Source organism: Mirounga angustirostris, unplaced genomic scaffold (genome assembly GCF_029215605.1).
Source record: "Mirounga angustirostris isolate CCGP_5_RB_7025 unplaced genomic scaffold, mMirAng1.0.hap1 SCAF_9, whole genome shotgun sequence".
Lineage (NCBI taxonomy): Eukaryota > Metazoa > Chordata > Mammalia > Carnivora > Phocidae > Mirounga > Mirounga angustirostris.
This window is the reverse complement of record NW_026991717.1, coordinates 32389223-32408832: the sequence shown is the minus strand read 5'-3', so window position 1 is coordinate 32408832 and position 19610 is coordinate 32389223. Positions and strand designations below refer to the sequence as shown.

The window sequence follows — 19610 nt, the reverse complement described above, 5'->3', positions numbered from 1 at the left end:
TTTGCTCCTGTGTGTTGGCTCCCTGCCAACAGCCCTTTGACTCTGGCCTCTGGCTTGACAGACCAGTCACTTCATAGGACCCCACAGACAGGAGGGAGTTGCACCCAGGAGGCTCTCCTCTCTCCTTGGCCTTGGTCTCCTGGGATGGTGCTTACCAGCCCCGCCCCCTTCTGTCTGCACCTGTGCCGGCTTGCCGGGCGCCCCGAGCCCCCAGGCCCCCAGGCCCTGCGCTGCCATGCTGGGGAGGCAGCTGTTTGTTTGTTCATTGGCACAGGAGGGTGTTGCCCGTCGTGTGCTGTTTGACCAGTGTGACCTCAGAGCTCTTTTTCGCTTCATAAACCCCTGGGAGGGGCTGCCCCCAAACACAACAATGGGCCTCTTCTTCAGGAGCGCCTAGGCGCCTGAGCAGCCCGGGGGCCGGAGTGGCCGGAGGTGGCTGGCGGCCCGGCTGCGCATTGAGCAGCGCTCTCTCTTTCCCGCGGCCTAGATGCATCACTGTAAGCGATACCGCTCCCCTGAGCCAGACCCGTACCTGAGCTACCGATGGAAGAGGAGGAGGTCTTACAGTCGGGAGCACGAAGGGAGACTGCGGTACCCGTCTCGAAGGGAGCCTCCGCCCCGGAGATCTCGGTCCAGAAGGTGACAGGGGGCTAGGTGGGAGGGAGGGGCTCCATCCCTCAGCGGGGCTGGGGAGACAGCGTGGAGGCTCGTGGCGGCCCTGGGCTCCTTCGGGGGCTGCCCCTCTGCCACTGTCCCCCTCCCCCCCGAGCTCAGCTGCGTTCCCGGGCCTCTGTGTTCGCTGCCGTCCTGCTGCCCCTTTCTCTGTCTGAGTCTTCCTTCTCCAGACTCTAGGCCGGCATCGCCCCTGCTGACTTCTGAGCCTCCCTCGGTGGGGTTGAGAACGCAGCCTCTGTCCTTTCCAGAGCTCGGCCCCTCGTCCTGTGTGAGCAGCCACAGGGAGCTCTGGGGCGCTGGGACCCTCTGAGGCCCAGTGCTGAGCCTCCTGCCCTGGAGGGGTGCCGCCAGCTGCCCGGGTTCCAGAGGCGGGACTTCATGCACACGCTCCCCCCGCCCCCCCATGCCTCCGCTCCAGCAGGCCGCCCTGTGAGCTCGTTGTGGGGCCTCACCACACGCCTTTTGCCCAGAAGCGAAACCCGGGCTAGTGGGAGGAAGGTCCCCACCTTACCAGTGTCCTCACGCCCCTCCCGGCAGCCACGACCGCCTGCCCTACCAGAGGAGGTACCGGGAGCGCCGTGACAGCGACACGTACCGGTGCGAAGAGCGGAGCCCGTCGTTCGGCGAGGACTGCTACGGGTCTTCCCGGTCCCACCATCGCCGGCGCTCGCGGGAGAGGGAGCCGTACCGGGCCCGCAGGCACGCCCACCACTGCCGCAAACGCCGCACCAGGTCTTGTAGCAGCGCCTCCTCGGTGAGTGGTGGCCACAGGGCGCTGGCTGGGGCTCCAGGGCCCCGTCCTTTCTAGCCTTTCTCAGGCTGGCTGCTCTGGGTGAGTACTGCCAGCCCCGCCGCACGCGCATTGGGTGTGCGTGCATGTGTGTGTGTGTCTGTGTCGTCTGGTCCAGGCGCAGGGCTGAGCGGGGGGCCCGGCCCCTCCGTCTTCTGGCCGTTGGCGGCGGCGGCGGCGGCGAGAGAGGCTCTGGTTCCGGCGCCGGCTGGCCCCCCGGCCTGTCTGTGTCTCCACGCTGCTCCGGGCCCGGGCCACGTGGTGCGCGTGGCCGGGGACACTTGGGGAACCTGATAGGGTTGCTGGTATGTGGTCTGGAGCTGCGTGGCCCGGTCCCTCCCACCCGGAGATGGCCCGCAGTCGCGGGCGCTGGCTGGAGTGCCCACGGGTAGGGGCGGCCTGTCAGTCAGCTCAGACCGGGAGCTTCCCCCTCTGACCGCTGACCTCCAGCCGGGCCCTCTGCAGCCTCGCCTCTTCCCGTGAGGGGCGGTCAAGACGGGGACAGGCCGCCCGTGTGCCGGGGCGCGTGGACGGATGGCAGAAAGGCCTGCAGCCCCAGGCCTTGTGCGGTGGCCGGCCACACGCCGGGAGCGGGGCCTGGCCGTGTTGGGAGCGTGGAGGCGGTCCGGATCTCCGCCGCGCCGCGCTCGGGCCCCTCGTGTGTCTGTCGGGTCGCGTGCCGTCTTCTCCTCTCCTCCCCATCCCTCTTGCCTCCCGCCGGCCAGGAGGCCCCTGAGGAGTGGCGGCGGGACCGGTGCAGGGCCCAGGCTTCTCTTCTGCTCAGCTTTCCTGTGACTTCCTTGAGCGGCCACGGCTTGAGGGTTGACCGCGGGCGGCCCAGCACGGCCCGGTGGCCTCTGTGCACACCGCCACACGCTGCTGCAGGATGGCAGTGCAGGCTTCTTCTCTTCCGGGTGCCCTCTGTCGTCAGGAGGCGCGGGATGGCCCGGCCTGTGAGATCGTGGGCGTCGAGGCCAGGGCAGAAGCTGGCGTGGGGCCCGTGGGGGCCGTCGTGGTAGGAGGGTCGCCCGGCCTGCTCGAGGCAGGCGGCACGAGGGCCGCCGGCGGAAGGCCGTTTCTGGTGGTGACGGGACGTGTGGCCACGGAGGCCCGTGTGGGGGCAGGTGGCGGCTTGGCTCCCGAGTGGCCGCTGTCGGGCCTGCGCAGGGCTGCGTGTGCGAGCTGAGGCAGGCGAGGGCCGGCTGGGCGTTGTGCAGCTGAAGCCAGAGCGGCCTCTGGCCGTTGCGGACGAGCGGACCCAGGCTGAGCCAGCCACCTTCTTGCGCCGTTCTCGCTGCGTCTTCACGCTGGCTGGAGCCATCCCGGGAGGGCCCGGGAGGGGGACCCTCGGTGGCGAAGGGAGCCGGGGCCCGGGGCTCTTGGCGCCGCCCGGCCCCTCGGCAGCGGAGGCTTGGTCGTCTTTCTGAGCGTTTGTGGCGCCCTTCTCTTAGATAATGTCCGAGTTTTCTTTACATACCTGTAGCTGTTTTACTTTTCTGTTTTTGAAGTCAGTTTGTGTCTTGACGTGTCCCTTGCAATATCCCTATCGTTATATATGCTGTGTGCCTTATGAAATGCTGGGATCTGGAAAATCCAACCAACCAACCCACCGGCTCCTCACCGTCTCCACCTCTGCCTTTGACTGACACCTCAATCTGTCAATCGGAACCGCCTACCATGCGATTGGTCGGATGGCGTTTCGGGGGGCGGTGCATGCAGAGAAGCCAACAGAGCAGTAAGCGCAGCAGCCGGAGTGTGGAAGATGACAAGGAGGGCCACCTGGTGTGCCGGATCGGCGATTGGCTCCAAGAGCGATGTACAGCCACCTTTCGTAAAACTTTACCTCTCTACTTTCTCCCCCCTTGTTAGACGAGACCTCTCCTGCCCGGAGGGGCCTCTAGTGCGCGTGGCGCCTTAGCGGGGCCACCAGTAATTGCCTGAATGACACAGACACTAGCAACTTCTGTTTTTAAGAGCGTAGCCGTGAGAAAGAAACCTTTTTTGTTTTTGAGAATTTGAATGCTGTGAACTTGCAGGAGCTGCCGGCCCTCTGCCCTCCAGGCCCTCATGCCCTGCTTCTTTTCTCTCCTAGATGAGATCGTGGGGAACCTGGGCGAAGGCACGTTCGGCAAGGTGGTGGAGTGCTTGGACCACGCCAGGTGAGCGGTCCTCCTGCGCAGAGCCAGCCTGCGGTTCCTGAGGGCGGCGGGCGGCAGAGCCTCTCCCGTGGCTTTCCGAAGGGTCGCGCCATAGCAGGGTGCTGGCCTGGGCGTGTTGGGCTTCTGCTGATCCCCTGAAATAGGGAGAAATTCCCGGGGCTCCGCAGGCGTGTGGCCTCCCTGCTCACGGACTGCTGGCCCATGAGGGGCGCTGCCCTGGCAGCCCCTCGGCCCCCCGGGGCTGTGGTGGCGGCTGTCGGGCACACGGCCGAGGCCCCGGCTCTTCAGCGGTCCGGGTCCACTTCCTGCCATCTCGTGGCGGGTTGGGCCTGGGAGGGGTTTCGGAATAGTGCTGAGCCCAGACCAAGCCCGAGCCCCCCTGCCCCGCTCGGGAGGTCTGCCTGAGAGGCTGTGCGCGGCCCGGTTGAGAGGAACGGGACTCGGGTTCTCTGACCTAGCCGGCCGCCGCCTTCTCCCACGTGGCCAGGCTTGATTGCGGGTCCCTCTGAGCGTGCGCAGGTAGAACAGGGCTCTGTGTGTGTTTGGGTGCTTCTGGGGACCCTTGCTGCCTTCCAGGCTGCGTGGTGAAACGCTCTTGTCCCCTCGCCATTCCTCCAGACCAGAACTCGTGCCCCTCTGCCTTAGGCTGGAAGGCTGCCTCCTGGGAGCCCGCTGCCTCCCTCTTCTGATGGCACTCTTATTGGTCTGGTGCTTTAGCTACCAGATGCTCGTGTCCCTGCTGTGTCATTTGAGCCACATGCTGCCCATCACGACCTTTCCACTGTGTTAGAGGTGAAGAGATCTGACCCATACCCCCCAGGTGTTGAGTGCTGGCGCCAAGTACCACCGTACGGGGTGCTCAGGACAGTTGGACCTAGCCATCCAGCTAGCCCTGTGGCCTCCATATAAGGTAGTGACAGTGACTGACAGGAAACCTCCCTGGGCTCCTAGTTCCCACTCCTCAGACCCAGTGTGGCCCGCCAGGTTAGGGCTGGGGCCAGTGGGCATGGGGACGTGTAGACCGCACTGGGACCAGAGGGACAGGAGGCAGATCTGCGAGCTGTGACACGCGGGGGCAGCTAAGCTCTCTGGGCCATGCCCCCCGAGTAGCTGGAGGGGCAGTGAGCCTCTGAAGTCACTGAGGGGCAGGCACAAGGCTCGGGGGACATTTAGGGGGTCCAAAGGGAGTTGGCCAGAGGGGTGGTTATGAGGGGGTAAATTTCACCTCGGTGAAAGGGCCTGATCCTCAGAGCCATCCAACCCTGGTGGCGGCTGCCTGTGGGAGTGACGAGCTCCCTGTGTTGAAGATCAGAACGCCATTGAGGGAGCCTGGAGCAGGTGGCCTTTCCTCTGAGGTCTTTCCCAGCCCTGAAAATCTGGGAAAATGGGAGAGGGAAAGAAAAACAAGGGTATTCTCCAGAAGATGCCTCTGCCCTAGGGCCTGAGAGCCTTTTCCTTAGGCACCAAGGCCAGCCTCCCAGAGGGAGGCCCCTCAAGGGGCCAGGGCTGTCTCAGTCTAGTTCCCCACCGGGCTTCTGAAGTCTGGCTGGCCCTTCCCGATAGCCACCGGGCATGGCGGTCGAACCTCAGCACGTCCCCTGCTCTGCTGGCATCCTGCGGGTGGCCTATGGGGCGGGGCTGGCGGATGGGAAGCGCAGAGGCAGGAGTTCTTAAAATCCGCACTGGACACCGAAGGGGCCTCCTGGCACTCAGCGGTCTGTGATACGTGCTGTGGCTGGTTGGTAGGCAGGCTGGGGGGGCCAGAGGAAGTGGAGTAAAGGGAGCACCCCGGGGACTCCCAGCGAGAAGACCCTATTGCTGGCACCCTTACCTAACTCTTACCAAGGCTTCGTCCCATCCTGGAACCCCCACCCCAGGGGGCGCTGTTTGCCCAGACCTGGAGATGTGCTTTAGGAAGGTCAAGAGGTGCTGCGAGAAGGTTCTGGCTGGGATGGCGTGGCCAGGGTCAGGGCTGGCTGGCCTACAGGTCGGGTTACTGAGTGAGCTGGTGCCAGTGCTGCTGGCGGGCTAGGCCTCCACCCCTCTGCGCACTCTGCTGGGAGCTGGCAGTGGCTGGCATCAGATAAGCCCAGGCTGGCCCCGGCGCGCTAACTCAGAGATGCCAGGGGAGCTTGCTGCCGGGACAGGGGAGGTGTGGCGTCGTCTGGGGGCGGGCTGGGGGTCAGTTGTCTGCGCTCGCCAGAGCAGGTCCTGTTCTGGAGTCCTGAGTGGTGTTTGCCAGGAGTTGCCAGATTGGGGTGGAGGGTGGGGGGAGAAGGGCAGGGGCACTTCTCCTGAGAACCTCTGCTTCCTTCCTGGATCCCAGAGGGAAGTCTCAGGTTGCCCTGAAGATCATCCGCAACGTGGGCAAGTACCGGGAGGCTGCCCGGCTAGAAATCAACGTTCTCAAAAAAATCAAGGAGAAGGACAAAGAGAACAAGTTGTGAGTGTCACAGGGAAGCAGAGGGAAGCTCTCCGTGGGGACGGCGTCCACTCCGGCCCCAACTGCCTAGACCCCCTGGTGGAGCCGTGTGCTCTCACCTGGTTGGCGCCAGGCCTTCTCCCGACGCGCAGGGCCGGGCGGCCGGGCCCAGAGGCCGTGCCGGAGGAGCCTTCAGGGTGCAGCCCGGGCTCCACCCCAGCCGTTGTGTGCGCGCTGAGGCCGCCTCCCAGGCCCGCTTCTGTAAACAGGGGCCTCGTGGCTCACGGCGGGGGTCAGACGAGACGCAGCCCCGAAGCTGCTGGGGCTCGCGCGCGCGCTGAGCACTTCCTCTCCCGCCAGCCCCGTGCCAAGCCCTGCAGGCTCGGGAAGCTCAGTTCCGGGAGCCGGAGAAAGGAAGGCACGATGCCATCTCTTTCTGCGGTGCAGGGATTATGGCCATGTCATAAGTCGACGGCAGGACCCTGTGGCAGTAGGAGGTTTAGTCCTCGCCCTGAGCTGATCTGGGTGACCTCTGATGGCAGACGTGCTCTTTGTCTATAACTGATGGTCTCTCTTCATGAGCACGTGTGACCCAGGGGCCCAGGAGCAGGGACCGGCTTCACCTGAGGGAGGGGCGGGGAGCCAGCCCCCCAGCAGACACTGAGCCCCACCCCCCCCCCCCCATCATTCTCCTCTAGCCTGTGTGTCTTGATGTCTGACTGGTTCAACTTCCACGGTCACATGTGCATCGCCTTTGAGCTCCTGGGCAAGAACACCTTTGAGTTCCTGAAGGAGAATAACTTCCAGCCTTACCCCCTGCCGCACGTCCGGCACATGGCCTACCAGCTCTGCCACGCCCTCCGGTGTAAGTGTGCGCGCCGCCACTCCCCCGTTCACACCAGCTGCCGACCATTGTGCCCGGCCCGAGAGGCGCCGGGGCCCCTTGGGCTGAAAGGCCTTCAGGGAGGACTCTGGGAGGAGGGAGAGGCTTCGGTCGCCTCCAGGGGCGCCTGAGCCCGCCTATGCCCCGGGCACTCAGGAAGAAAGGAGAGAGCACTCCAGAATCTGCCCAGCTCGCCGTCGCCTCTCGCCGTGCCGCAGAGGGTGGAAAGGTCGAAGGCTGACTGGTAGATCCCAGCCCCGGGCGCTGCCCACGCACACGCCCTCCGTCCGACAGTCCCTTCCCATCTGCCTGCCGGCCTTTGGGAGCCTCGTTTGGAGGTGCACGTGCCGCGCGCCGCGGGGTGTGGTGGTCCGGGCAGGGCAGAGGCTCCTTGGAGAGGAGGTAGATAGGCCTAGAGGTAGGCTGTCCGGGGTCCGCACAGATGGAGGGGGCAGGGACGAGCCCTCCCAGCGAGGGGAGCGGCTCAGTGAGGGCCCAGACCCCGGCGCGTGCTGAAACTCACTCCGAGGAAGAGAGGGCCCGTTGTCGGGAAGAGGTGCGTCACACCGCGGGGACGGTCTTGACCACCAGCTGGGAGCCTGGAGCCGGAAGGTGCTAAGTGGTGGCCAGGGACTGGAGGAGAAAGGTGGAGGTCTCCTTCCAGGCTGGGGGACGGGAAGAGGCAGGGCTGGCTTCAGGGGTGGCCCTGTGGTTATTTTAGTTCCGTGTTCTCTTGCTGCCATCTTAACGTTCTTTGAAACTTCTGAGTAAGGGGACCTGCGTTTCATTTTGCCCCCGACCCGCACATAATGTAGCTGGTGCTGGGGAGAGGGAGCCGCCCCAGGCTGATGCTGCAGCCTCGGGGAGAGGCTTGAGGAGGTTTTCGAAACGGGAAAAGCGTCCCCTGCCCCTCTTGTAAAGTATCAGACCCGGCCAAGGCCCCAAGCACCGAGAAGGCGAGAGGCCGCTCTGCTCCCCGAGCCCCCTGCAGAGGTTGGGGGTGCGAGGGTCGCCGGCAGGCCAGCTGTAGAGGTGAAGTCGGGCCCAGCGCTGGCGGAGGGGCCTGAGAAGCAGCCGGGCTTCTCAAGGTTCTGCTTCTGTCCTTCCTGCTTCCCCAGTTCTACATGAAAACCAGCTGACCCACACAGACTTGAAGCCAGAGAACATCTTGTTTGTGAACTCGGAGTTTGAAACCCTCTACAATGAGCACAAGGTACGGGCCGGGAGAGGGCAGGGCCGCGCTCTGGGCTGGGTGCCCCGCCGGGCCAGACTCCTGACCTGGTCTCCTTGCCTGTCAGAGCTGTGAGGAGAAGTCGGTGAAGAACACCAGCATCCGGGTGGCTGACTTCGGCAGCGCTACCTTTGACCACGAGCATCACACGACCATCGTGGCCACCCGTCACTATCGCCCACCCGAGGTGATCCTTGGTGAGTGACTGGAGAGCCGCCACCCGATAAAGCGGACCGCTGTCGGGAGGGGAGGGCTAGAGGCAGGGATGCGCCCGCCCCCAGGGGCCAGGGTCACTGTGGCGGCTCACCTGGCCGTATGCAGAAAGGGTCTTCTGTTGGGGTTCGGGCAAGAACCCCGCCTCGCCAGAGCGGCAGCTGTCCTTTGACGTCTGGGCTGGGAGCCCGGGGCTGAGTCTCACGGTCTCCCCCCACGTTGGCTTTCAGAGCTGGGCTGGGCACAGCCGTGCGACGTCTGGAGCATTGGCTGCATTCTCTTCGAGTACTACCGGGGCTTCACGCTCTTCCAGGTAAGGCCGAGCCTCCCGCAGCACGCAGCTCGCCTGAGCGCCGCTCCTCGGGCGCGCTGCAGGGGCGGGCATGGGGAGCTCTGTGACCGCCCCCCCTCGGGCAGCATGCTGGGACACTCGGGCTCCTGAGGTTGGGGCAGTGGGGCGCTCAGGGCAGGAGGAGCGAGCATCTGAGGCAGGGGGCACGGCCCGAGGGAGGGCAGAGAGAGGGGCCGGGGCGGGGCACGTTCTGGGAAGAGTAAGGGAAGTCAGTGGAAAGAGAGGTGCGGTGATGGGCAAGTCCACCCTAGAGGTTAGGGAGCGTGCACTTGACCTTGAGCGAACAGGCTGGCAGGCTGCCACTAGGCCAGAGGCTAGGACTACTGTTCACTGGTGGGTTCACATCTCTCGGGGGTAAGGAGCGTCCCTTACTTTTTTGAGGGGGCAGAGGCTGGTACTGACGCCTGCTTGCCCTGCCCCTGCCATTCCAATAGACCCATGAAAACCGAGAACATTTGGTGATGATGGAGAAGATCCTAGGGCCCATCCCATCACACATGATCCACCGTACCAGGTAAGGAGCCCTGGTGGTGCCCTCGGGGCTCCTCTCGGCCTTCCCTCCTGTCCCCTACTCTGAGTGACCTGGCAGACCACTTGCCCAGACCTTTCCGCCCTGCTGCACCAGGCCAGCCGGGTTCCCCCACCTGGCTTCGCAGCCATTCCCCAGACTGCCGCTGTCTGCCCCCCAGCCCCCACCCAAGACGCGTCGCCCCCTGCCACCCCTACCGCTTGACCCCTTCCTTTCCTTTGCTTTCAGGAAACAGAAATATTTCTACAAAGGGGGCCTGGTTTGGGATGAGAACAGCTCTGATGGCCGGTATGTGAAGGAGAACTGCAAACCTCTGAAGGTCAGTTTCTGGCTTCCCCCAGCTCAACTCATGCCAAGGAGACCCCAGGCACTGGGCAGACACACAGCAGACACAGGCCAGGCAGCTAAAAGCTGCCTCCTCGCTCCGGCTCTGTGGGAGGCCGCACCCGAGGCTGCTGGGTGCCGGCCGTGGGGCTGCTTGCAGACCGCCCCCGAGGGGCCCTTAGCCCCGCCCCTTCCCCACAGGGTGGCTATGGATGTAATGGGGGAACACCAGAAGAGCCAGATGTCAGAGACCCTGCTGCTTCCTGTCCCCCTCTTCTCTCGGTTTTGGGAAGAACTAGGCAGGACTGAGGTGAGGGGGAGGGAAGACCTAGACATGGCCAGAGAGCCTCTGTCAACTGCATTTGGTGCCCGGACAAGTGAATTCTGCAGAGGTGATGCTACCCACCTGTCAGGACTTTGCATGCAGGGGCAGAGGCACCGAGCCAGCAAGACTACCCAGTAGCCTGACAAGTTCAGAGCCAAACGCTCTACGCAGGCATGAAAGGAAAGGAGCGGCTCACTGTCCAGGAGGGCGGAAGTAGTCCTCCAGGGAGGCAGCACTGCCTCCTCAACCCATTGCAGCAAGGCTTCCCAGAGGCACAGGGACCTGCTGTGGCTTCCCACGACCCTGCCATCACACTGAGGCACCTTGTGTCCCTGAGCAGAGTTACATGCTCCAGGACTCCTTGGAGCACGTGCAGCTGTTTGACCTGATGAGGAGGATGTTAGAATTTGACCCTGCCCAGCGCATCACACTGGCGGAGGCCCTGCTGCACCCCTTCTTTGCTGGCCTGACCCCTGAGGAGCGGTCCTTCCACACCAGCCGCAACCCAAGCAGATGACAGGCGTAGGCCACCCCACGAGCTGGAGCGCGGGACTGGGCTGCCCGGCCTTTTCTCCGACCTCCACCGCCAGGCCTCAGGGCCAGAGCCACCCAGCGAACAGTGCAATGTGAAGGAAGGCCGGAGCCTGCAGGGGACGAGACTTGATGCCCAGCTGCCAGAAAGCACAGATTTGACCCAAGCTATTTATATGTTGTAAAGTTATAATAAAGTGTTTCTTACTGTTTGTAACCCCTGGTACCGGTGTGTCCGTCTCCAGGCTCCTTGCCTTCCCCTCCCCCTACCTTATTAATAAAGTCTTTCTTAGCAGTTCAGCTTGTGGAGAGCTAAGTGTGAACAGTGACAAGACAGAAGCCAGGGATCCCTCTGGGCCCCAGACAAGAGCCCGGAGGTGGCGGGCCTGCTGGAAGGCACCGGTTCCCCTCGGCCCCACGGAATCGAAGGCAAAGGGTCGACCGAGCCCAGCCAGGCAGCAGCTAGTCTGACCTCTCCTGGCCCCATCACCAGCCGCCACTTCAGGCTGTACCTGCCCAACTGTGGCCGACTAAAGGCTGGCAACCGTGAGCCGACCAAGCTGGGCTCCTGGGGCTGGGAGGCAACCCCTCACTGCGGCCCACACGACAATTTACTAGAGCCCAGGACTCTTGTCATTCAGCTTTATTTTAAGTGCTGGTTTTTGGTTCCCCAAGAGCTGCATGGGTGATGGTCCTGACCACCTGAATGGGGCCCCCTGGGGACTGGGCGGGGGGTGGGGGCAGGATGCCTCTGAAAAGAGCTGAAGGTAGAGGAATCATGCTGATCTTTAATAGGACCGGGGAAGGCCGAGGCTAAGGGCAGGAAGAGGCTCCAGAGCCACCCGCAGAGAGAAGACAGGCTTGGGCACAACCTCCCAGTGGCCCCTCAACAAGGCCTTCACCCCCAGGGCCACTGCAACTTACCGGATCAATCAGAGTCTGCTGAGCCAGGGCTCCTCAAGCTCCTCTTCCACCGTACCCAAGCGGGGGGCCTTACTGCATGAACAGGCAGGCACCCAGAAACTGTTTAATGGTTGCTTACTAAAATGCCTATAACCCAGCACTGCTCCGCAGACTATGACCCTGCCTCTAAAGAGAGGGCTCCCTCTTGGGAGCTTCTTGGCCCTGAGAGTGAGGAGAGGCTCAGGGAGGATATACACAACAAGGCTCACAGTCTCTGGCCTCCTCCCACTGGTGGAGACGATTTAACATTTGAGGGAGAACAGGAGGAAAGGAGGGACCAGCCCTCTGCCCTGCCTCATCTGCTCCTGGCTATGTTCCTATAAGAAAAGCGTTAAGTAGCCTGAAGCCCATGGTAGCAGGGCCTACCCTGTGTCCATGATGCTTGGTGAGCCCTCCCACTCACCCCCTTAACCAGAGTGGGTGAGCAGAGAGCAGAAGGTAAGCCTGAAGGCCTGAAAAAGGCTTTAAAGCACGAACTTTTTGCAAGGGCCCCTGCCAGGGACTCCAGGGCATGGCTCCTGTTCTGACACCAGCCTCCAAGGCCTAAGCCTATGAGGTCCAAGGGCTTTCCTGCCTTAGGATCTGAGCAGCAGTATGTTCCTATGGCTGAGCCCCGCCAGCTGGCTCATCTAGAACTAGCCTCATTTTGGCATCTTTTGAGATAGGGTGCTGGCCCCAAGCGTACTCATCTAGAGTGGACAACCATAAAGGGTTCAAAGCCCAGACATTGTAAGAACTGGGGTGGGGCCCAGACAGGGGAGGGACATGCGCCCTGCTCTGGGACAACAGCTGCAAAAGACCGTTTCAGGGGAAAGAGACGGGGCAGAAGAAAGGGGGTATAGAGGCAGGCAAGGAGGTGGGAGCGGGGTAGTGGTGGCCTAAGACAGAAGCACCAGGGAGCCTCTTCTGGCTCAGCACCAGGCTCCCCCAGGGACCTCCCCAATACTGAACATTAAAGCTGCACCCTGAGCTCTGGCCCCAGACTAGGCAAAGGCTCTGCCCCCAGCCAGAGAGGGTATGGGGCTGGGGGCTCTGCTGGCAAGATGGGCACTGTGGTTCTATAGTAACATAGTCTCGTACTACCTATGCTGAAAACAGAAAAACAGTATAAAATCCCAATACAGTAAAACCATCCTGATGCCACCCCCTTCCCTGCCTCTCAGAGTGATGGAGTGGAAAGGAAGAAGGACCCTTGAAAAAACTCCCAGCATAAAACTTGCATCAGCTCAGGAGAAAGGGTCGAGAGTCCCCAAATCAACTTGTGGTGGGGCTCTAGGAAGGCCTCCTCAAAGCCCTCAAAATGAACGGAGTGCAAGTCTGCCCTCTGGCGGGCAGCTGCAGCACAGCCAGTTCGACATGATCGGGAGAAAGGCTGCGGGGGGGGGGGGGGTGCGGGGGGCAGAGGACACGGAGCCATAGCAAGAACAGGCCCCCAAACAGGACCCGCCCCACCCCGCAAGGCGCTTGCCCAGGCCCCAGTGACTGTAAACCTGAAAACTCGGTCCGTGAGCTGCCTAAGTCTGTAAACAAAGCCCCACCCAGCCACGCAGGGGGCCACGTGTAGAGATGCAGAGAGCCACTCAGCCTGCCGCCCACCCAGGACACCCAGTGGGAAAGCCTTCCTTGGCTACGGGCAGGTGACAGGTCATTTTTAAATATGATCTGTTCTCTCACAGAAGTAACAAATCCAAAAGCGAAAAAATTTAACAAGGTCCATGAAGCTTCACATCCTTAAGGCGTTCGTTGTCAAGTTCAGTGTGTCCGGAGCAGCAGGGGACTGCAGGGTCCAACTCGCCCAGAGCCCCTCTAGGCAGAGTGCAATGGAATGACAAACTTGCAGCCAAAGGGTGAGTGGTAGCTGATGCCCACCTCCCGGAACACCTGCTGGGGGAGGCCGATGTCACACAGGTAGATGCGGCCCGCGCGCTCCCCCAGCGGCAGAGGCAGGCCCAGAGCCAGCGACCACTTGGCGTCGATGCCCTGTTCGCCTTCGTGCACGGGTGGGTCGATGCTGAGCACCGGCGCCCGGTTCCGGTTGGCCCAGGCCACCGCTGCCTTGTACCAAGGCTGGTCCCGCAGGAAGGCATTCTCGGGGCAGTCCAGGCAGTTGATCACCAGGTCCACGGGGCTAGAGGGCAGATCTGCGGGTGGAAAGAGCACCACATGGGAATCGCTATAAGCAGAGAGCAGCCTGGGTCGGGACTAGAACCCAGATGGCCCCAAGGGGGTCTTGTTCTGACACCACTCCGAGGCCTCGCCACAGTCTGGCTTTCTCAAGGCTGGGCCAGGCCCCAGGCCTTCCAAGGTTGGGCTGGGTACCAGAGACTAAGGACGTGTCAGCCCGATGGACCACCATCCTCGTGGAGCCCCCAGGCCGAAGCGCCGTGCTGCTGGCCGTGCAGGTCGTCTCTGGGCGCAGCAGATGCACATCCGACTAACACCCTGGGTACATTATAAGCTCTGAGAAGGGGGAGCCGACTGCCGAGTCAGCGCTCCCAGGGAGCCCTTCCCAGAGCCCAGCAGAAATGGGCTGACGGCCATGTGCTGAGTGGCCCAAGAACTGCAAGCAGGCCAGAGCCTTGGGTTAGCCTCCTCACCCAACCGGAGCCAGCCTGGTCTTGCTGCATCCCGCCTCGTGCCCCCACCCCATGTCATCAAAATGGGCTCTCCTTACAGCCCAATCTTAGGGATAGGGAGGGAACCGATCACTTCTCCAGGCACTTAAAAAAGTTTCTCTGCTCAAACCAAGCCTCTGGGAGGGACAGCATAAGAAGAGATGTCTCAACAACTATGTAAGTCTTGACCAGCCTAAGAGGATAATTTGAGAATAGGAGAAATCAGACCAAATTCAAGGTCAGCATCCTCAGACTTGGCTCTTGGAGTTGAAATCAGAAAGCTTTTAGGTAGCCAGAGGAAGAATTGCCTAAAACAAGGCTTCATGTTACAGATCTCAAGCGGGGGAACCCAGAGCAGACCCACCTCCTGGCTACAGTAATGATATTTCTCAATTAGGGACTCAGGGCTTCCTTACTTGGAACAGACCACCAGGACAAGGGGGTGGGGGGATGTTGCCGGGGGCCAGTAGGCTTTCAAGAGTAAGAACAGGGTCTTACTTTCCACGTGCACACAGGAGCCTGGCCTGAGAGGAGACTGAGGTTCTGGCCCAGGGTCTGGCCCCAACTTGCCATCTGACCCCTGGCAAGGCCCTTTCTTCGTATTTCTTCTCTCTTCTCCTCCCCCACTCTCACTAAAACCCACTCCAATCACTTTGTCCCCTCCACCCTACCCCACTTGAAATTGCTCTGGTTGAAATCATCAGGGGCTTCCACACAGAAAGATCCAGTGGTCGATTCTCAGCCTTCATCTGAGCCTAACCTAGAGCGGCTTGCTGGCAGAGCTGACCGCACCACACCCCCGTCTTCACTTGCCTTCCAGGTGCCAGGCTCTCCTGCTTTTCCTTCTCCCTCCCTGTCTCCTGAGCTGCTCTCTCAACTCCCTGACTTCTAAACAAAGAACTCAGACTTAACTTCCCTACCTCTTCCTAGAAGATAGCTTATCCAGGCTCGTTAGGGCTCATTCCCACCTACACACTCGGCACTCCAGGCTTGACCCCTTCACCTACCTGCGGACTCATCTGTGTCAGTCAACATTTCCACCTGTATATCCAACAGGCACCTTCCTCCCCAAACCTCCTCCCACAAGTCTTCCCATCTCAGGATGGCACCTCCATCGTTCTGGTCACTCAGGCCAAACACCTTGCAGTCGTTCTTAACCCTTCCCCGTCACATCCCTTACATCCAATCTGCAGTCTCTAGCTCCAAAACTAACTTAGAAACTAACCCCCCTTCACCTCTTCTCCCACTACCACCAGCTGGTTGAGATCATCGGGGCTTACACACAGCCACCAGCATCTCCTTCTGGTTTCGCACGATAGCCTCTTAACACCTCTCTTTGTAGACCTCTAGTCTACTCCCAAAGAGCAGCTGGAGGATCATTTGGAATCTGAGCTGAATTCTACCTTCCTGCTACTTATTCCTCCAGTGGCTCTCCATCTCAGCTAGGGTAAAAGTGCAAACCCTTACAGTGATCCACAGGCCCCTCACCACCTGACCCTGAAATGTCTAAGTCTGCTACTTCTTACGCAACCCTCCAACCCTCCAACCGTCTCTAGTTCCCTTCCCTACTTTGTCTCTGTAATACCACCATCTGGCCTAATAGAAAGGTTACTTGTCTCTTTGTCCAATGTCCTAAGTAGAATGAAGCATGAATTAAAAAAAAAAAAGTCTACTGCCACATCCTGTGTCAGGAGTAGTGCCTGTTCCGTAAATGTTTGTAAAGTGAACAAGTGGGTCCCCAGCTCTCCATCTGAGTAGTGGGAGAGGGAGGACAGCGAAGGGATGGGAAGTAAGCAAGTCAACACCCAAAGTATTTCCTTTGTGTACAAAGACTCCTAACAGGCAGAGCATGCCTTACATCTGTGATGTTCCACCTGTCGCCACTGGGCAGCAGCATCAGACCATCAAACTACGTGAGGAGGGAGGAGGCCGAGGCCCTAGCCCAGCCCTACGCAAGCGCTCACCTTTGAGGTTAGATACTTGTTGGCCTTGGGTCTTGCTGAAGAGAGACAGCTCGTTGGTGATGGACTCCAGCATCTTGACAAAGTTGGGCAGGAAGAGGATGACCTGGACATCATGGTTGGCCAGGTGCCTTCCACAGCTGATCCCCTGAGCCCCTTTCACATGGGGGCCACACAGCAGGGCCACTGTGGGCCTCTGGTGAACATTTTTGGGATTCAACCTGGAACACAAGGTAAATTAGCATTATCAGCTGCAGACCTACCAATCCCTACACCCTAAACCAGACGAGTACCTCTCAGCACCTGTCGCTCTTCAAGTTCTTGGCAGCCCCAGGTCCCAGAGGGGGTGAAAAGCCACCAAACTCCAGGACTACAGGGTGGCATTCCCACGGTCCCACACCCCAGTGTCACTTCATCTGCTGGGTCCTCTCACTAGGCAGTTCACCCAGATCTCATTCCAGAGAACAATGTTGCCAGAACACTGCTCTCTGACCAGAAACACGTAACTGTTCTGTGGGACCTGTGAGGTCCAAACTCTGATTAGCAAAGAGGCTTCTCCACCTCGACAGCCCTCCTGGCTCTTCTTCCCTGGCCTCACTCTCTGCTATTCTTGTAAGGCTTTCTTGCTTCTCCTCAGAGGATGTCCCCTGCCCAGAAAGCCCTTCACTTGTCAAACTCTGACCCACCTTTTCTTTGAAATCCAGCTCAAGGCTCACCTCTTCCAGGATTACTCTGGCTCAACTCCTAAGAAACTCACAGCGAGGACCAAACGGGGCCGTTCTAAATCATCCTCCACCAGGTGCCAGGCCAAGTTCTCTTTACTGAGCTGCCAGTAAGCGAAATAAGGGCAACACTAGATACTAACGGGATCTTCCATGGGATGCTGTGTGGATCAACGCACATATAGTACTTAGAACAGGGCCTGACCCGTGACAGCCCAGGTCACAGAGGAGGCAGCAGGCTAGGGGCTTCCTGGTCTCCTACACTGGCAGCTCCCTTGGATATCCACTTCCTGATGAAGTCATTTCCAGATCCTGCCATCCAAAGCTGAGCCATAGGTAAGGAGGTTTGGAAGATTAACTCTGGAGCTGTTCCCAACTCACAGGCAGTGCGGTCTGCCTCCAGGGTGGAAGGCGGGGGAGATGGACAGCAAGAAACGGGCTTAGGTCCCTCCTTAGCAATGACAGTCACTTACTAGTCTCCCGAAGGGAGGCAGATGACAGATGCTGTTGCGGAGAGGAAGCCCCTGTGCTCCAAATACATTTGGGGGAATTTAGCAATATACTCTGCGTATATACCAAACCATTCATTTCCCGCCTGTGTCTGCATGTTAAGGAAATATGATGAGCACTTCTCCCCTCAGACAGACACCTGAGTTGTGGCATCTGACTCACCCATGTCTGTTCCTGAAGACTCTTCCTCTCGCAGAGGCATCCCCCATCGGAGGACTCAAAGCAGACCCTGGCATCACACAGCCGACAGCAGAGGGCAGGGTCCAGACCCTGGAAACAGACCTATCTGGATGGGAGACCTGGCTCCACTACGTACCAGCAGTGCCAACGTGGCCACGCCTTTCTGCTCTCTGAGCCTTAGCTTGCTCATCCTCAAACACCAGGCTACTATTTACCTTCAAGGTGAAGTCATGAGGACCAAATTAAACACAGCCGTGAAAGCACAGTGACAAACTGCATGGTACTGGACCCACATGAAGCAGATTACTAGCTGTGGCGATCCTTCTCAAAGGAGCTGCAGGAGGTGGCCCTTCTGAGAGGTCAGAGGCAGCGAGAAAAGCCAGGTCCAAGGACAGCTAGCCCCAAGAGGCTGGCTAGAGGGCAATGTGATGGGGTGAGGACATTCACACCCTGCCCCCACACTGCTGTTTCTGAAATCCCGTCGGCAGCTCAGCTCCCTACCGCAAAGCTGTTGCAAAGCCCTACTTCCCAGTCCCAGAGAATGACTTCACAGATCCCAGCCACAACCACGGGCTCTGTTCTGTCCGACCTCGGCACAGGCTACTCAGACCCAGACTCCTTGCCCTGCCTGCTGGCCTCTGTTAATCCCCCCTCCTCCGCAGGACTCCGCTTGGATGCTACTGCGGCTTCCGGGACGATCCTCTGTTTCCTCTACCACCACAATGTACTTTCTGGAGACCTCACTAGCCTTCCAGAGGGCAGGTGTAGTATTTTATTCTTCTTTGTGTCCCTCATCCTAGCACAAGGACTGGCACATGATATCAGTAAATGACCACAAATGAAATTAAGCACTGCTTTTGACATATGGGCCCAGAGGGCAGGTAGGAAGGCACCAAACTCCAGCTCTCCCACTGGGTGGTTCTAGAAGCTCTCAGGTATGGAACTCGGGTTGATCTCTGAGTGAAGGACAAGTGCCAAAGGCTGAGTCTCTGAAGGCTCTTAGAAGGCAGGCCTCTGGTAGCCAGCAGGAGTGTCAAAGCCAGCTGTTATCAGGAAAGAAAGGGTCAAAGGGCAGGCTGCTGAGAGAAGAATGAGGACTTCCGGGAGGTGGGTAAGAGGGGCAAACAAAACCCTCAGAGCACCCAGGAAAGGGACTTCACAGAGGGACGCACCCCGACAAACTCCTCCAGCAGAGCAGCACCTCCCCACGCATAGCCCCCGCCAGTCCGGAGTTTACCTGTTGGGTCCTCCGAGCAGCGTCAGGGCCATCTGGCTGGCACACACTCCTGTCATCTCCAGTCTCCGCTCCAGAGTCAACCCATGCTTCTCAGCCACAGACAACAGCTTTTTATGCAGTTCATAGGAAACACTTGGGACAACCAGGCCAGAGTCTGCAGTTCAAAAGGAGGTGAAGAGAGAAAGGGAAAGTGATTACAGGAAACCAGATCCACAAATGTTTGTACTTGAGCCAGAATTCTGTGAAAGCCAAGACTCTGAGACTGGCCCTCCCCTGGCCTGTCGGCCTAATGTGGGGCAGAGGTGCACCATGGAGCCCCCCAGAGTAGCGGGTGGGGAAGTAACAACTTGTGCCCGGTCCCAAAGAGCAGGGACAAGCTTAAGCTGTCTTAGCACTTGATTCTTTAAGATTTTGAGAGAGAGAGCACGTGCATGCAGGCACCCACGAGCAGGAGCAGGGGGAGGAGCAGAGGGAGAGGGATGAGCAGACTCCCCGTGGAGCAGGGAGCCCGACACGGGTCTCCATCCCAGGCCCCTGGGATCACGACCTGAGCCGATAACCGACTGAGCCACCCAGGCGCCCCCCTCTAACAGTTCAGCTTCAGACCACAGAAGCCAAAGCTACCCGGATCTCTCAGGTTATTACAGGGAAGGGCTGGCACAGCCTGCGAACAGCAGCCTGTGCGCCACGTCAGAAGAGAACAGTCTTTTCCCCGAGTGGGGGGAATGGCACCCCTGGCAGTGGGACTGTCCTCGCGAGCAGATTCCTCCTTCCCCACAAGTGGAACAGATGCCAAGCCTCTAGACCCTCTGCCCCCGCTGTGCTGTCCCAGGTCTCGGCTGGATGACTTGCTCATCCCATCTGCTCCCCACTTCCTCTTCCTCCTCCTTCTACTTAGTCCTTCCTCTTTGCTTAAGAAATTTAATGAGCAACTTGTTTTTTCAAATAATTTGTCATTTTCTCCCCACATTTGGGGCAAATGTAACCT

At 60.0% G+C, this 19610-nt stretch overlaps 2 protein-coding genes across 9 annotated transcripts in view; one reads left to right on the top strand and one right to left on the bottom strand.

The window, feature by feature from the left end:
* The window catches only part of LOC123861013 (dual specificity protein kinase CLK3), an 84283-nt gene extending 73632 nt beyond the window's left edge, over positions 1-10651 (top strand). For 7 of the 8 annotated variants that reach the window (XM_064570151.1, XM_064570150.1, XM_064570149.1 and 4 more), the window contains 12 exons: positions 488-639; positions 1213-1429; positions 3185-3281; positions 3558-3624; positions 5951-6067; positions 6745-6911; positions 8048-8142; positions 8228-8357; positions 8604-8686; positions 9160-9239; positions 9483-9573; positions 10244-10651. In XM_064570151.1, coding sequence (XP_064426221.1) covers positions 488-639; positions 1213-1429; positions 3185-3281; positions 3558-3624; positions 5951-6067; positions 6745-6911; positions 8048-8142; positions 8228-8357; positions 8604-8686; positions 9160-9239; positions 9483-9573; positions 10244-10420 — 1473 coding nt within the window. In that variant the 3' untranslated portion in view covers positions 10421-10651. The remainder of the gene's footprint in view (positions 1-487; positions 640-1212; positions 1430-3184; positions 3282-3557; positions 3625-5950; positions 6068-6744; positions 6912-8047; positions 8143-8227; positions 8358-8603; positions 8687-9159; positions 9240-9482; positions 9574-10243) is intronic. The other variant, XM_064570154.1, reaches the window with a different exon arrangement.
* Positions 10652-11062: 411 nt separating this feature from the next.
* The window catches only part of EDC3 (enhancer of mRNA decapping 3), a 47524-nt gene continuing 38976 nt past the window's right edge, over positions 11063-19610 (bottom strand). The window contains exons 5-7 of the mRNA XM_045899712.3: positions 18623-18776; positions 15977-16194; positions 11063-13538 (exon numbers count right to left, since the gene is read on the bottom strand). Coding sequence (XP_045755668.1) covers positions 13204-13538; positions 15977-16194; positions 18623-18776 — 707 coding nt within the window. The 3' untranslated portion in view covers positions 11063-13203. The remainder of the gene's footprint in view (positions 13539-15976; positions 16195-18622; positions 18777-19610) is intronic.